Source organism: Rattus norvegicus, chromosome 15 (assembly GCF_021556685.1).
Source record: "Rattus norvegicus strain SHRSP/BbbUtx chromosome 15, alternate assembly SHRSP_T2T, whole genome shotgun sequence".
Lineage (NCBI taxonomy): Eukaryota > Metazoa > Chordata > Mammalia > Rodentia > Muridae > Rattus > Rattus norvegicus.
In genome coordinates this window covers 51,121,054-51,138,112 of record NC_141548.1, presented here as the reverse complement: position 1 = coordinate 51,138,112, position 17,059 = coordinate 51,121,054, and the positions used below count along the sequence as shown (strand labels likewise).

Sequence of the window (17,059 nt, the reverse complement as noted above, 5' to 3'; positions counted from 1 at the left end):
AAAGAAAAAAAAAAAAGGTTCTGCACTGTCTGGTAACATCCAACTCTGAAACCCACACATCCCTTGAGAGATACATTCAACTCATAACCACACTGTAACACCAAGGAGGAAAATGTTTGGTTTTTTTTGTTTTTGTTTTGTTTTGTTTTTAAATTTTAAAAGCCCATCTTTAGAGTTTTTACCTGTTACTTCATGTCTTTTTCTTCCTGGAGAATTGTGGCAAACCTACAATCTGCCCATTTGGGAGTATTTTCTTATACCATAGTTCCAACTGGACATCCAAATCAAAATATAAAAAGCAGGAGCTGGAGAGATGGCTCAGACGTTAAGAGCACTGGCTTTCCCCTAGGACTGGATTTAAAAAGAATTGTAATCTGCTGCATTGGGGGAAACCTAGGTAAAGTTCCCAGCACTCACATCACACTGGGTGACTCCCAACTGTCTGTTACTCCAGGTCCAAGGACTCTAATTCTGCTTCTGCCCTCTGAGGGCACCTGCACATACACAGTGTGCATAACTTAGGTAGGCACACACACACACACAAATAAAAAATAAATTCAAAAATGCAAAAGGTTTTACATAAACTAGAGTAGTAATAATTCACTTACACATTTTTTAATGAGCCAGAAAGGAAGGGCTGGAGAAAATGACTCAGTGGCTAAGAGCTGCTCTTGCAGAAAGGACCCAGGTTCAGCTCCCAGCATTAGCCACACGGCAGCTCACAACAGTTCTGAACTCAGGTGCTAGGGGATCCAATGCTCTTCTGGCCACCTCACCAGGCATGTGCTCAATGCATGAATATACACACAGGCAAACAACTCATGCACATAAAAATAATCTTTCTAAAAACCAAAAAAAAAAAAAGATCAAAAAGGTTTCTGATACAGAAATAGTTTTCAGTTCTGTGGAGACAGTTCCACATGGGGTGGGGCTGGGAAATACTCTGTCTTAGAAGCTCCAGGGATCGCCAGTGCCAGCACTGTATGTAAAGGCTTTTATGGCAGAATTTGAGAATCCTAAAGGGACCCTCAGGAGCCTAAAGCCATAACCTTCCCCCAGGTAAATGATGCTGACTAATAAGACATGGACAGCCAGCTGCCTTATCACGTTTCCGGGGCAACAGAGCTCGAAAGTTAATCTAAATCTTTAGAAAGGGAAGGGTGTTTGGTTAGCCCTTGTATGCTACTCTTAAAGGACATTTCTGGGACAGGGTCTTCAGACTTGCCTGTGACCGGTAGCTTCTGAGCTAGCTTCACTTGGTTAAGTCTCTTCAGTATGACGCTGTTCATCCCCTGACACTGTCCTCTTTGAGTAGGTCGGATCAAGTATTCAGAGCTGGTGTACGAAGCGTGCATGCACACTTTCGACTGTCTTCCTCTTGCTGCCCTCTTAAACCAGCAGTTTCTCTGTGTACACGGAGGAATGTCTCCTGAAATTACTTGTTTAGACGACATTAGGAAAGTAAGTAACCTTTTACTATTTTCATAGAGTATGATTTTGAATTTTTGTTCTTTATCCCAGCCAATGAATATCTATGCCATGTAGCAATTGCTGAGGTTAAGTAAAAATATTATCAGAGTAGAAAAACAGAACTGACTGGTGATCTTGTCATTGTCAGAGAGCTTTATTAACACTTGGAGAAACATAGTCCTTTCTCTTTTTAAGAATTAAAGTTTCTGTTGTTTTGGTTTTTTTTTTTTGTTTTGTTTTTTGGTTTTTTTGGTTTTTTTTGTTTTTTTTTTGTTTTTTTTTGTTTTTGTTTTTGTTTTTGTTTTTGTTTTTGAGACAAGGTTTCTCTCTGTAGCCCATGCTGTCCTGGAATTTGCTCTGTAGAGCAGACTGGCCTTGCACTCTCAGATCCTCCTGCCTCTGCCTCTAAGTGGTAGGATTAAAAATATGTGCCACCACTGCTTGGCCTGAAAATTAAATCTTAATAGCCAAAAGCATACTATTCTTATAGTATAACTTTGAAACTTTAAAAAACATATTTGTATGTTTTAAGCAGGGTCTCTCTGCAAAGCCCCGGCTAGTCTTGAACTCAAGACAGTTCTGCCTCTCCACTAAAACGCTGTAGTCATTGGACGTGTGCCACCATGCCCAGCTTTAAAACTTTAAATGATGTTCCAGTGTGCCAAGAAAGAACATGAATGTGGAGCCTTGGCCAGGCCCCTTAACCTTTGAGTTCATTTTTTTTGTAAATGAGGAAATTTGAATAAGTGCCCTGAGCTCTGGCAGCTGTGAGATGCATTGACATTAGCATCCTAAAGGATATGAATTGGTTGTCCATTTGCCTTATGTGGTGATTATTTCCAAGATTCTGTGTCTTCATGACAGAAAAAAGGAACAGCTTTGTGCACTTGCCTCACCTTCATCTCCTCAGTTCCCACACAGAAATACAAATGCAGGATTTCCTTGAGCTCACAGCAGTCTCCCCAGTAAAGAGGTACACCTGTGTGCTGGCTTTTACATGTCCAGCCTTTCTCCTTTAGTAGATTTCATATCTAACCACTGTTAATCGGCTATAGTAAAAAGCTGTCCTCTCACTCAGCAGAACCCCTTTTCTTGACTCTCAGATGTTTGGGTGTGTTCAAAAACATTTTTATTCTTTGATTTTTCTTGTGTTTTTAATGAAAGCAGTAATTTAAAATATAAGTTAATGACAAATATTAAATGTCACCACTGCATAGAATGGAAGGAATTAAAGGCCTTTCACAATAGAAAACATCTCCATAGGAACGAAGCGAGCAGTAGAAGCCTCCTTCTCACAGGCCCCCCCATAGAGGACTAAAGTCAACTTTAGTCTTCAGAATGTTTTGTGATGGCTAATTTCACATTTGAGTTAAATGAATGCTGCAGTAGATAGCATGGAAGGAGCAGCCCCTTTCTCCAGGACTCTTAGATCACAGGATAGGATACTTATACACATTTACTGTGGAGCTCTCATTTTCTCAAGAGACCGTCCTTGGGGCTCCCTGCTTCATCTGCAATGCTTTCCTGTAGGGACAAGGGGACTTTTGATCTGCTGCTCCCAAGAGCCTTTTACTTTCCTGATTTTTTTCTTCTTCTTCTTTTGGTCCTTGTGTGTCTTCTAGTTAGATAGGTTTGCTGAACCTCCTGCATTTGGGCCAGTGTGCGATCTGCTTTGGTCTGATCCCTTAGAGGATTATGGTAGTGAGAAGACCCTGGAGCACTACACCCACAACACTGTCCGAGGCTGCTCCTACTTCTTCAGGTAAGCTGGAAAAACAATGAAACAAATTGGGATCATTCTATTTACGTTTTTCTTTAATTACATATGTGGTTGTGCACATGAGTGGAGGTGCACAGAGAGAGGCTAGAGACATAAGATATCCAGGAGCTGGAATTATAGGCAGTTGTGACCCACTCAGTGTGGTGTTGGGAACTGAGTTTAGGTCTAAAAGAGGACCACTGAGGGATCTGTCCAGCCCACTGTGATCCATTTAATGGAATTATTTTTAAAATTTTTAAAAAAATTTTTTCTATATGAATATTGTACCTGTATGTCTATGTACTAAGTGTGTGCCTGGTGCCCTCTAAAATTAGAGGAGGGTATGATATCCACTAGAACTGGAATTGTGGAACCACCATGTGGGTGCTAAGAACTAAACTTGGGTCTTCTACAAGAGTGGTAAGTGTTCTTAACCACTGAACCATCTCTCAAACCCTGGTTTTATAAAATTAATCTTTTTTTCTTTTTTGAGACAAGGTGTCTTGGTGTAGTCCCGGCTATCCTGAAGCTTGCCCTGTAGACCAAGCTGACTTCGAATTCAGAAATCTACTTGCCTCTGCCTCTGCCTCTGCCTCTCTGCCCCTCTGCCCCTCTGCCCCTCTGCCCCTCTGCCCCTCCTCTGCCCCTCCTCTGCCCCTCCTCTGCCCCTCCTCTGCCCCTCCGCCTCCTGATTGCTGGAATTAAAAGCATGTGCCTCCACACCTGGTTTTATGAAATTTTACTTAGTGGCTTAGGTCTCAAACATGTAGTATAGACTTCTGTTTAGTCTCATTCTCTGTATTCTTATTTCTCTTTGCTCTCTGTCCTTTTTCTCCCCTCCTTCTCCCCTTCCTTTCATTTTGGTGTTGGAGAGCAAATCCAAGGCCTTACACATCCTGGACAAGCACTTGTTCAATTTCTTAATAGCAGAAAAGTCTTAATATATTCTTAGACGTGAGATCATAAGAAGTATAGATTAGTTAAAAACCTCTCCTAATATCTCATTGTTATAAGTTCTAAATTAGTATTATTTCTAGATATCATCTAGATACTTCCTAATGATCTATTTTTATGTGTGTAATGCTTTGCCTGTGTGTGTGTGTGTGTGTGTGTGTGTGTGTGTGTGTGTGTGTGTGTGAACTACATGTGTGCATGTGTGCCTGGTGCTTGTAGAGACCAGAAGTGGCATTGGGTCCCTTGGAACTAGTAGTTACAGATGACTGTGAGCCATCTTGGGGTGAGAGAGCAGTACTGCAAACCAAACCTGGGTTCTCTGCAAGAACAAGAAGTGTTCTTTAACACTGAGCATGTCTCTAATCCCTTATCTATCTATCTATCTATCTATCTATCTATCTATCTATCTATCTATCTATCTCAGTTAGTTTTGTATGTCAACTTGACACAAGCTGGAGTTATCACAGAGAAAGGAACCTCCCTTAAGAAAATGCCTCCATGAGATCCAGCTGTAAGGCATTTTCTCAATTAGTGATCAAGGTGGGAAGTCCCCTTGTGGGTGGTGCCGTCCCTGGGCTGGTGGTCTTGGGTTCTGTAAGAGAGTAAGCTGAGCAAGCCAAAAGAAGCAACCTCTGCATCAGCTCCTGCTTCCTGACCTGCCTGAGTTCCAGTCCTGGCTTCCTTTGGTGATGAACAGCAATGTGGAAGTGTAAGCTGAATAAACCCTTTCCTCCCCAACTTGCTTCTTGGTCATGATGTTTGTGCAGGAACAGAAACCCTGACTAAGACAATATATAATTTCCATTAAACTAGATACTGAGCATGCATGGTGGTGTACACCTTTAATCCCAGCATTTGAGAAACGGAGGCAGGCTGCTCGATGTGAGCCCAAGGACAGCATCATCTATATAGTGGGTGCCAAACCAGCCAGGGCTACTGTCTTAGGGTTATTGTTGCTGTGACAAAACACTATGACCAAAAAGCAAGTTGGGAAGGAAAAGGGTTCATTTGGCTTATCCAGATTATAATCTGTCATTGGAGGAAGTCAAAACAAGAACTGAATCAGGGCTGGAGGCAGCTAATGGAGAGGCCATGGAGGGTGCTGCTTACCAGCTCGCTCCCAACTTTTGGAACTTCTGTCATACACAAAAAACAAAAAACAAAAATAAACAAACAAAAAACTAGGATACTGATTTAGGACTTTTCCTGGAAGTTATTGTCCTATTGGTATGGTTTGTCAAGCCAAAAAAAACAAAACAAAACAAAACAAAAAAAAACCCAAAATAGTAATTAAATGATATGTACGTGTAAAAGAAGCCTTAATTTGCCTCTAGACATTTTTTAAAATAACCTTTTTGAATTCTATTCTGCCATCTATCTTTCTAATGACCTATTTACTGAAAGAATTTAACTTTTCCCTCTCATGATGTTGCTTAAGGACTTAGCATTATTGGCCGAATGTCATTTGTTACAGTTCCTGTGGCTACTTGCCAACACCTCTTACAACCCAGGCTTTCCACCCAGATCTTCTCCTTGGGGATTGCAGCTGTCCCCATACTCACCTGAGTTCACTGCAACCCAGTCAGTCCTCCCTGAACTCTTAGAGCATTTGCAGACCCACTGAGCAAAACAACAGATTCACCTGAGCCAGCCCATACACGGCACTGACTTTTGTTTTTAGTCTTTTTTTGTTTTATGTATAGGAGTGTTTTGCTCACAAGTATGTTTCTGCACATGTGTCTTCCTGGTATCCAAGGAGGCCAGAAGAAAGCATCAGACCCCCTGGAACTTGAGTTATGGATGTGGGTGCTAAGAGCCAAACCAGATCTTCTGCAAGAGCAGTAACTGCTCTTAACCCCTGAGCCATCACTCTATCCTTCTTGCAGTAGTTTTGTTTCTGTCTTTGCACTTTTTTGTCAGCAGTCTTTCTCAGTGTTGAAAACAGTGTCACTCAAACAGTGTCCAGGAGCACAAGCACACTGGAATGTAACTTACAGAGTTGTCAAGTGGGAGTTGCATTCCTGGCCATGAGTTCAACATTAAGGATTCAATCTTACATTTACAAAAAATGTCATTATGCACGAAGACATACACTTAAGTGGTTGATGAAAATATGGCCAGAGGATCCTAGGATCTTAAACCTCATAGAGACCCTAGGAACAATGTCTCATGGCACAACTCCTTGGTTGTGGGCTTTACCAGGAGTCCACAGCCTCTTTCCTCATTCCTAAGGCCTTCACAAAACTGCTTCACCATCTATGAATGGCTGACAGATTGCTGTTTCTATGCTGGTCAAGAGGGGACTTCCTGTTCTGAAATCAAGATAATGTCAATATACAGGTGACCATAGTGAAAAACAAAGTTGCCTGCTTTTTTCTCAGACAGGACCCCTTGCATCCCATGCTGGTCTCAAACTTACTATGTAAGAAAAGATGGCCTTGAACTTCTGAATCTTCTGTCTCACTTCCCAAGTACAGGGGTTACATGTATGTGTAGCATCCCTAGAGTATGGTATACAGGTGTTGAACCCAGGACTTCGTATGCTACACAAGTAGTAGAACAGCTTAGTTATAACCCAATTCAAGAAAGAAATATTTTTTAAAAGATAAGCAATTAACATCTACAAATGCTCATATAATTGTATATTCATTCTCTAGTTCTTCCTTTTTGTCATTCAGAAAAGTTAAAAAAAAAGACCATTTTAGGAGTATATGCAGATTTCATTAGAGTATGGTGGTCTATAATACTTATAACCTCCTGAGATAGCCATGCATAGTATTATCTTGCTATTAATATTACATACAGATCCTTTTAAGTAGTTCCTTTTAATTTGCCTAAAGTTTTGATGATTTTTAAAAAATGCACTAATTTTGTAGCATTTACTGTATACACATACATGCTGCATACATGGAGTTGTGATACATTTTCATATCAAAATACCAAAAATTTCGATTTTAATATTAGTGTTAAAATAAAATAAATTAAAAGATGGAGAAATTGTTTGTATTCTAAGGTGTCTTCTTCAGGTTTGATAGTCATGTGAAACAGAAATCACTGGTTCCTGAGCTTTTTGTAAGAGTTGAGTGCTAGGGCTGAAGAGATGGCTCCCAGGTTTAGAGAACTGGCTGTTCTTCCAGAGGACCTGGGTGTAGGCATAATGTGACCCTGCACTGTTCAAAGATCATCCTTGTATTATTCAAATGCTGTGGCATTGTAATGCTTATAAGAATCTCTTCCTCCTTGTTGTGTAAACACTGCTCCTTATTTATTTTCTGGTTTGTCAATAAAAGCTGATCAGCCAGTGGTTGAGCAGAGGAGAGAATGGGGCTGGACTTCCGATGCCAGCCTGGGTGAAGGGGGAGGAGAGGGATGGGAAGTAGGATTCACTGTGAAGAGAGGGTGGAGGAGACCTTGAGAACACACCTGGAGCAGAGAGAGCCAAAGCAATGCTAAGATGCAAGTATCTTGGGGATATTGATTGGGAGGTAGCCAGATTATTTTAGAGGATTAAAATAGATTAATATTGTCCAGCAATTGTGCTGTAAAGCTTGATTAAACAAGTCTTATAGTCTCTCTCATTTATTTGGAAGCTAGTCAGGATAAAGAAAAAATTTATCACTTTTAAAATTGCTCTAGCACCTAGGTTCAGTTCCCAGCACTCATGGTTTATAATTGTAACTCCAGACCCATAGGATCTGCTACCTTCCTTTGGTCTCTGTGGGAACTAGGCCTCAAATGGTGCACATACATACCAACAGGCAAAATCCTCATAGACATAAAGTAAGTCTTAAATTGTATAGTCTGTAGTATCTGTAATCTTAAAACAACTCTCAGCTTGGGTTTTCTGTTTCTTCCTATTAAAACTGCTATAATTCCATACTTTGGCTTTCTCATTTTCTTTTTCAGTTACCCTGCAGTTTGTGAATTTTTACAGAACAATAGTTTATTATCAATAATCAGAGCCCATGAAGCCCAGGATGCTGGGTAAGTTGCATTTAGACTCTCATATTCCTGCAGAGGCTTTACTTTTAGTGTAAAGATGCCTGAGGTTATCTCTCTTTTTCCAGGTACCGAATGTACAGGAAGAACCAAGCAACTGGCTTTCCATCACTCATTACAATTTTCTCTGCCCCCAATTACCTAGATGTCTATAACAATAAAGGTAAAGAAGCCCAGCAATATCTGAGTGAACTGTTAGTGGCTGTGCGCTCTACTTTAATTTTGTGTTTTATATTATTATTGTGTTCATTTGTTTATTTTTATTTTTTGGTTTTGTGGATCAAACCCAGGACCTTGTGTTTGTGAAGCAGGTACTCTAACTCCTGGCTATATCCTGAACACCTATTTTTAAGTACAGAGTTTCAGTCAAATGACCAGATCTTGGGTAAGGAATGTGGCTTAGTAGTAAAGCAGGTGTTTAGCATGGGAAGGGCTCAGCTTCAGTCTCTGGTATCTTACTCTGCTCTGTACCCAGCTCCACGGGATTGTGACATCTCTCCCTCTCTCTCACCCACTCCTCTTTTCGTTTGTTCTGTTCTGAGACAAGATTTTGCTATGTAATGCAGACTGGCTTTGAACTTGGGGTCCTCATGCTTCATCTCCCAAGGGATAGGGTTACAGGTATGTACTACCACACCTAGATAAAGAGGAGATCTTACTAGAAAAGAAGGTCAATACATTTAGAATGTAAGCTACTGCTTGGCCTCCATCTCCTAAGAGATTGGGCTCTTTGGGAGTATATTTGTTTAGTATTTTCAACTAAACAAATGGGGTCTTACTGTACAACCCAAGCCAGCTTCAAACTCATCATCCTGCTTCGGCCTCCCTAATGCTGGGATTTAGACATCCACCATCATACCTGGCTCTCCATTAGGTGGTTTCTTTGTTTGGAGATAGGATGTCTCTGTGTAGCCCTGGCTGTTCTGGAACTCACTCTGTAGACCAGGCTGGCCTCAATTTGGAGATCTACCTGCTTCTGCCTCATAAATGTTGGGGTTAAAGGCGGTGAGCCACCACTGCCCCTGTTTTGTTTCATTTAAAATCAAACTGATAGCTGGAGAGATGGCTCAGTGGTTAGGACCATTGGCTGCTCTTTCACAGGACCTGGTTCAATTCCCACACCCACATGGCAGCACACAACTGCCTGTAACCCTAGTTTCAGGGGATTGAAGACCTTCACACAGACATACATGCAAGCAAAACAGCAATGTGCATAAAATTAAAAATGATTTTTTTAAAAAAATCTGAGTGTCCCTTTGTCTTTTCTCTTTTAATCTTGTGCTCTGTTAGAACCTATGGCCTTACGCTTGCTAGGAGGTATTCTGGTACTGAGCTCCACTTCCAGCCCTGATCACTCATTATTTTAACTCTCCCCTAACCTTAGCTTTATTAATTGCTCCAGGCTGTTGTCTAATCCAATTGTCCTATAGTGCTCTGCTATGTTATTTCTTTTCCCTAATATTTCACATGGATTAGCAGCTTGGGCTTTTTCCTAGTTTCCTTTTTTATCAAGTATGTATATACTTTATTATTTAGCATCGTCAGGGATGCTTGTGCTCCTATGCCTCTTTTTGTGCCACTATTTAGATCATCTGTGGAAAGCCTGGGGGCTCCCCAGTGTGCTTAGCAGAAATACACACACACACACACACACACACACACACACACACACAGAGTGAGCTTAGCAGAAATACACACACACACACACACACACACACACACACACACACACACACACACACACACACACACACACAGAGTTTCTCTATGCAGCTCTGGCTGTCCTGGAAATTACTATGTAGACCAGGCTGGCCTCAGACTCACAGAGAGCTGCTCCTGCTGCCTTCCAAGTGCTGGGGTTAAAGACATGTGCCACCACCCAAGCAGTTTACAAATGCTTCTTTAGTTCTGAGAAGAACTCTGGCACCTCCTCTTTCTATGGCTGCTTTTCATGTCTTTTGTTTGTTTTCTTTTTCTTTTTTCTTCTTTCTTTCTTTCTTTCTCTCTCTCTCTCTTTCTTTCTTTCTTTCTTTCTTTCTTTCTTTCTTTCTTTCTTTCTTCTTTTTTTGAGACCTAGGCCAAATGGCCTTTGAATTTGCTTTATTGCCTATGATGACAAATTCTAATCCTGCCTCCATTCCAGAATACTGGAATTACAGGCATGTGCCATATCTGATGTATATGGTGCCAGGCCTCATGCATGTTAGGCAGTGTTCTGCAAGCTAAGCTTCTTTGGAGAGATCTTTAGGTTCATTGGTACCCAAGTTGTATCTCTGCTCCACTGGTGACCAAAAACATCCTCAGGTGGGATTTTTATCTTATTTCTGTTTCCCCCAACACCTGTATCTGCCCCCTTAGAACAAACTCCAAAAATTTCTTAAGCTTCCATTTTCAAACATCCACTGTTGAGACTAACTTCTTTTTCCTGTGAGTGAGAGAGTTACTGATACATTCACTTTAGCTCTTGGAGGGGTCGGGGAAGAGGGAGGGAGGGAGGGAGAGAGAAATTATGTCTCAAAACAAAACAAAAAACCCTAACCAAACAAAAAAGAGTAATTGAATGAATAGTACAAACAATAACATGTTACAGAATGAGAAGCATTTAACAATATAAAGAAGCCTTTCTCCCCAACCCCATCAGCCTCCCTCTCTTGGTTGGGGGCTGTCCCTCATCTAAGGCAGGAAGGTGGTGGCTGCAAAAGTTTCTAGCCAGGCAGTGGTGGCACAGGTCTCTAATTCCAGCACTCAGGAGGCAGAGGCAGAAGGATTTCTGAGTTTGAGGCCAGCCTGGTCTACAGAACAAGTTCCAGGGCAGCCAGGGGTACACAGAGAAACCCTGTCTCATCCCCAGTCACAAGTCTCTGATGTTTGTCGACTCTGGGCTCCACAGTTTGTTATAAAAAGTGGAAAATACATGCTGAGATACAGACTATGAAGATGATCAGACAGAGCCAAGCAAAATTGGTTATCTTTGACAAAAGCTGCCCAACTTGAGGAAAATCTGAAATAGAATACTATGCCGTGGGGCTGAGGATTTAGCTCAGTGGTAGAGCGCTTACCTAGGAAGCGCAAGGCCCTGGGTTCGGTCCCCAGCTCCGAAAAAAAGAACCAAAAAAAAAAAAAAAAGAATACTATGCCGTGTTGGCCAAAACTGATGCCCATCACAAAAGTGGCAATAATATTGAATTGGGCACAGGATGCAGAAAAATACCACAGATTATTGGTGTTATTGGTATATGGGGATTATTGACCCAGGTGGTGCTAATATTATTTGAAGCAGCCAGAACAGATTGGTGAACAGTAAATGAGGAAAGGTTTTATTTAGTAGAGCTTTGCCAGAGGTTTTGTTTGTTTGTTTGTTTGTTTGTTTGTTGTTGTTTTTTTTTTTCTCGGAGCTGAGGACCAGGGCCTTGTGCTTGCTAGGCAAGCACTCTACCACTGAGCCAAATCCCCAACCCCAGAGGTTTTTTTTTTTTTAATTATACAGAAAATCATAAGTATGCACCTATGTGGCATGGTTACTGTTAAAAGTTTAGATACGGGGTTGGGGATTTAGCTCAGTGGTAGAGCGCTTGCCTAGCAAGCACAAGGCCCTGGGTTCGGTCCCCAGCTCCGAAAAAAAGAAAAGAAAAAAAAAGAAGTTTAGAGACACTCTTAGAATGCTGAAAATAGAAGAAACTGTTTTTAATTGACTGTGAGAAGATTCTACATTCTACCACTAAACATTGAGTGTAAAAAGTTGGGCTGGAGAGATGGCTCAGCAGTTAAGAGCCCTGACTGCTCTTCCAGAGGTGCTGAGTTCAATTCCCGGCAACCACATGGTGGCACACAACCATCTGTAATGGAACCCGATCTTTCAGTGTGTCTGAAGACAATGACAGTGTACCGTGTACTTACATAAAACAAATAAATCTTTAAAAAAAAAAATGTCAGCTGTGGCACATGCCTTGCTAAGGAGCCTCTCCTCAGCAGGTGATATTGCAGTTTGCCCTTAGGAGTCATGATTGTAACTCTTTGGCCAGTAAATGGAAATTACAGGGAGTTTTTCTGTGTTAAATTCGAAGTTTTTTCAGTAGCTAATGCACAACAAACCCTTGGTGTTTCAGAGCAGTGTCCTCTGTGCTTTGATGCTGTGAACTCCCCAAGTGACTTTGTTCCCTGTGATAATTAATCCCCAAGAGAATGAACCCTGTAAAATTCTTCAAACTTGTCAGGCTCTTCTGAATTTACAAATGGAAAACAAGTCATTGAAAAGTCTGTGTAGTTGGTTAACAGGGACGAAGCACAAGACCTGCTACGTTGTGGTTCCCTGTGCCCACTTGTCTTGTGTGTTACTTTTTAGCTGCAGTATTGAAATATGAAAACAATGTCATGAACATCAGGCAGTTCAACTGTTCTCCACACCCTTACTGGCTCCCAAACTTCATGGATGTTTTCACATGGTCTTTGCCTTTTGTTGGAGAAAAAGGTAAGCGAATCCCAGTATGCATCTAATCACCAGCTCTCTCCTGATGAGACACCTTTAAATTCGTGGAATTTATCAAAAATGTATGCTAATTTTGTTTGTTCTCTACAAAGATTTTTAAATTTTTTTACTTATAAAAAAATTGACTTACTTGTTTATGTGTACAGTATTGGGGGCAGGGCTCACATACTGTGGCCTGTTTGTGGAGAGGGCAGAGGACAACTTTGTGGAGTTGGTTCTCTCCTTTCATCTTTACATGAGCTCCAGGGATTGAGCTTGGGTCACCAGGTTCATACAGGAATACCTTGATCCACTGAACCCTGTACAAAGATTTGTAAATGACATTAATCTGTTCATAAATGTTAGTCTCTTATGGTTTTTTAATCTGAAATATCAATTTAAAACAGCTGTCTTGTATGATCAAGATCTTAATGTGGCCACTATCCTGTTTCTTCTGTGAATCATCAGTGTAACAGAATTTAGACTGAATTTGTCCTAGAGTTTTATGTGTACCACTGCACAAGTGAGCAGCATGAACAGAAAACACAGTTACACAACTGAGCTGCACAAACAAAACAGATCCACAAATGAGCAGTTCTAACATAAAACAAGCCTGCTGGATGTAGGCCTGTTGTGATTTCTTTGTAAAATGGGAAGAAATGTTTATATGCATACCTGAGCCAAAGGGTCTGAGCAGCTATCTAATAAAATCAAGTATTCTGTGATAGACTTCACAGATTCTTACCTAACCAGGACAAGTATAGACAAAAGTTCTCTTGGAACCTTATGGTCTATCCTTGATTCTATTTTCATAGCTAATTATAATATGATAAGTTGTTTCTGCTTTGTTTACTTAATGTACTTTAATTTATGCATGTCCAGAAGTGTCCTATTAACTATGTCCACACTGTTATTTGCCACTTAGTCACAGAGATGTTGGTCAATATTCTCAACATATGCTCGGATGAAGAAATGTCCTTAGTCGAAGAGGAAGGTAAACTTCTTACTCAAATAGAAATGGGTTCTGATTGGGATTTCATTTATTTTGAGTGTTTTTTGTCTTACTGGAAAAGAATTATGTTCATTGTAAAAAAAAAAAAAAACAAAAAAACAAAAAAAAAAAACTTCGATAACTATAGGAATCCATAAATAGAAAGAAAACAGTCACTATTGTTCTGCCATCTCAAATGTCTACCAATAAGGCCTATGTGTAAACTGTCTTTACCTTTACATAGATACTTTTCATTTTTGTTATTTACAAAAATGAGGTGACATGGCATTTTGTCTTCATACCTATTTGTTTTCCTTTGTAGTCTAGCTTTTCATGATTACATAGTTGTCCATGTTCATCAATCACTGTGCTAACTGATATTATAGCTGCTGCTGGGTAGTATACTTTCCCCCACAATTTTAGCTTTTAAAACTGCTACAATTTGTTACCAGACAGTGGAGACACACACCTTTAATCCCAGCATTCAGGAGGCAGAAGCAGGTGGATCTCTGTGAGTTCAAAGCTTGGGCTATAGAGTAAGTTCCAGAGCTACACAGAAAAGCCCTGTCTTGAAAACCAAACAAAAAACCTGCTATCAATATAATCACTGCTCATTCTTATATTTCTGGTTGTGAGCCTAGCCTGTAACAGCTGAGCCATCTCTCCAGCCCAATCACTGCTCATTCTATCAACAGTCAGTCTTTGTTATTTGCCTGATGTATGACAAATACTGTTTATGCCTTTCTTCTTAATAAGCTTACATTGTATTATAAGAAGACAAGAAATAAATACAGAGCAGCTACTGATGAGTTCTATGGAAGAAAGTAATGCAGTATTAGAAACTGAGAGTAGGGTTGGGGATTTGGCTCAGTGGTAGAGCGTTTACCTAGGAAGCGCAAGGCCCTGGGTTCGGTCCCCAGCTCCGGAAAAAAAAAAAAAAAAAAAAAAAAAGAAACTGAGAGTAACATTTTCTTATTTTTATAGGCTAAATGTCTAGAAACTGCATATGTATCAATATTTAAAGCTTAATCTGATACAGATAGCCTTTTAAAGGATATGTTACTCTGTATATCTCTGTGTCCTGCATAGTTGACAATGCTTTTTCTGGTAGTTTATTTTCTTGTTGCAGTTTACACACACACACACACACACAGTGCTGGGACTAGAACTCAGACATCTTGTGAGCTAGACAAGTGTTTACCACTGAGCTGTATCCCTAGCCCTAAAATTTTAATTTGTACTTTTATGATGACTAATAATTACATTTTTCTTATGCTTATTGACCATGTTATTTTCTGTTTTGTGAATGTAAATTTATATATTACTTGTTTTTCTATTGGATCATATGCATGTTTTGCTTCCCATATTGATATGTAAGAGATCTTTGTAATGTGTCCTAGTATAGTAATGCTAGTTATTATATATGTAGCTAAGTGCTTTTTCCCCCTAATTTCTATCACTATGAATTAGTGTGTTTCCTTTAGAAGAATTAAGTTTAAACTAATTTGTAGCTAAGTGCTTCTAGTGTGTTGTGAGTGGTTTGATCTGAAAGTTAGACTCTAACTTGTCTGAGGATATAGGAGTTTTTGGAATATGGTGTCACATGATCACAGACCTCCAGTTTATATTCTTTGCAGGCCTAGGTAGTTCACTTAACTATTGCATAAAGTGTTGTATGGTGGAGAACACATAGCTCCCACTGGGAGCCTAGAGGAGATTCCTAAACATTATTAGATTCTACATGGAAGGTTATAAGCAGATGGAGTATAGCTTATGAGCTCCTCTTCTGGTTAGGAGATTGTTGAATGGAGCCAGTCCTTTCGAGGAAATCTGAGCAGTACTTTAAAAAGAACTTAGGGAAAGTAAAATATGTAAAAAAAATGGATTTAATAAACTTTATATGCAAATCTAAATAGAAATTGAAATGGCTGTAAACTATGATATGCATTAAGAAAAACTTCTGGTGAGATAGCTCAGCTGACTAAGTAAGGCCCTTGCTGATAGGGCTGATGACCTGAGCCCCATCCCCAGGACTCACATGGCAGAAAAAAACTAGTTCTCATACGTTGTCTATGACCTACACACACAGGCTGCACAGTGTGCACTTGGTTTTTTCTTTTCACCAGGTGGGTTCTAGGGCTCTAACTCAGTCCAGCTTTTTGGCAAGCACCCCCACCCATTGAGCCCATCCACTGTCTGAAATTTGGGGTTTTAAAAAGTAAGACAATTGGGCTGGGGATTTAGCTCAGTGGTAGAGCGCTTACCTAGGAAGCGCAAGGCCCTGGGTTCGGTCCCCAGCTCCGAAAAAAAAGAACCAAAAAAAAAAAAAAAAAAAAAGTAAGACAATTTAAGGATTTTTACTTCAGCCCTACCTGTTAAGGCAACTAGAAAAGCTGGACCAAATGTTTTTTTGAAGTTGGTTGGTGGCAGTGTACACCTTTAATCCCAGCACTGGGGAGGCAGAGGCCAGCAGGTGGATCTCTTTAAGTTTGAGGCCAGCCTGGTCTGCAGAGTTCCAGGACAGGCAAGGCTACACAGAGAAAAACCCTGCCTTAAAAAACAAAAGAACCAAAAGTTTTGTGAATAGTTTTAAATCCATATGAAAGCAGACAAAATAATAAAGAATTACAAGGGGGTTGGGGACTTAGCTCAGTGGTAGAGTGCTTGCCTAGCAAGCGCAAGGCCCTGGGTTCGGTCCCCAGCTCCGAAAAAAAGGAAAAAAAAAAAAGAATTACAAGGTGATGATTGAAAATGTCAGAAATGTAGACAGTCAGACGAGTCAGTGAAATGATCATAAATTTCAAAGGAGTGGGTAAAAAGGTTTACGAGTGATTTTTATAACTGTGTACTAAGCTGAAAAGAATGGGTTAGGACTTCAAGGAGGATATACATGACTGTCAGTTTCTGCTCTTTGGGATCTCAGAGGGTGAATCTGAATCTGCAAGAGCAAGGGTGAGCTAGGAGATATACTGTTGGTCTTCATCGTCTCAGCCTATGGCATGAAGTAGTCCCTGTGAAAAAGATGTCTGTGGGGGTTGGGGATTTAGCTCAGTGGTAGAGCCCTTGCCTAGGAAGCACAAGGCCCTGGGTTCGGTCCCCAGCTCCGAAAAAAAGAAAAAGGAAAAAAAAAAAAAGATGTCTGTGAAATAACAGCATACAGGATCTCAATAAGCAGTCTGTCAAATACAGTGCATGGCTGACAAGCAAAAGTAAGCAGGCATGTGGGGAGCTAACAGCAAAACGAGAAAGAGAAAGGGTTCCCAGAACAAGGCCGGCAAGATGGCTCAGTGGGTAAAGGGACTTGCTGCACAGGCCTCACACATTCTAGATTTTACTTCAGAACTCCCAGAACACAGAAGAACAACACCAACTCCGTAGAGTGACTAGTCTCTGTCCACTGTGTTCACACTGTGGCAGGATC

General features: G+C 40.5%; 1 protein-coding gene across 15 annotated transcripts in view; it reads left to right on the top strand.

The window, feature by feature from the left end:
• The window catches only part of Ppp3cc (protein phosphatase 3 catalytic subunit gamma), a 72,097-nt gene that overhangs the window by 39,110 nt on the left and 15,928 nt on the right, over window positions 1-17,059 (top strand). For 10 of the 15 annotated variants that reach the window (XM_087584920.1, XM_087584911.1, XM_087584910.1 and 7 more), the window contains 6 exons: window positions 1,316-1,461; window positions 3,093-3,232; window positions 8,090-8,167; window positions 8,251-8,345; window positions 12,525-12,650; window positions 13,573-13,641. In XM_087584920.1, the coding sequence (XP_087441046.1) occupies window positions 1,316-1,461; window positions 3,093-3,232; window positions 8,090-8,167; window positions 8,251-8,345; window positions 12,525-12,650; window positions 13,573-13,641 (654 nt within the window). Of the gene's footprint in view, window positions 1-1,315; window positions 1,462-3,092; window positions 3,233-8,089; window positions 8,168-8,250; window positions 9,964-10,968; window positions 11,281-12,524; window positions 12,651-13,572; window positions 13,642-17,059 lie in introns of those variants that run through there. The other 5 variants (XM_087584916.1, XM_087584912.1, XM_087584921.1 and 2 more) reach the window with 3 other exon arrangements.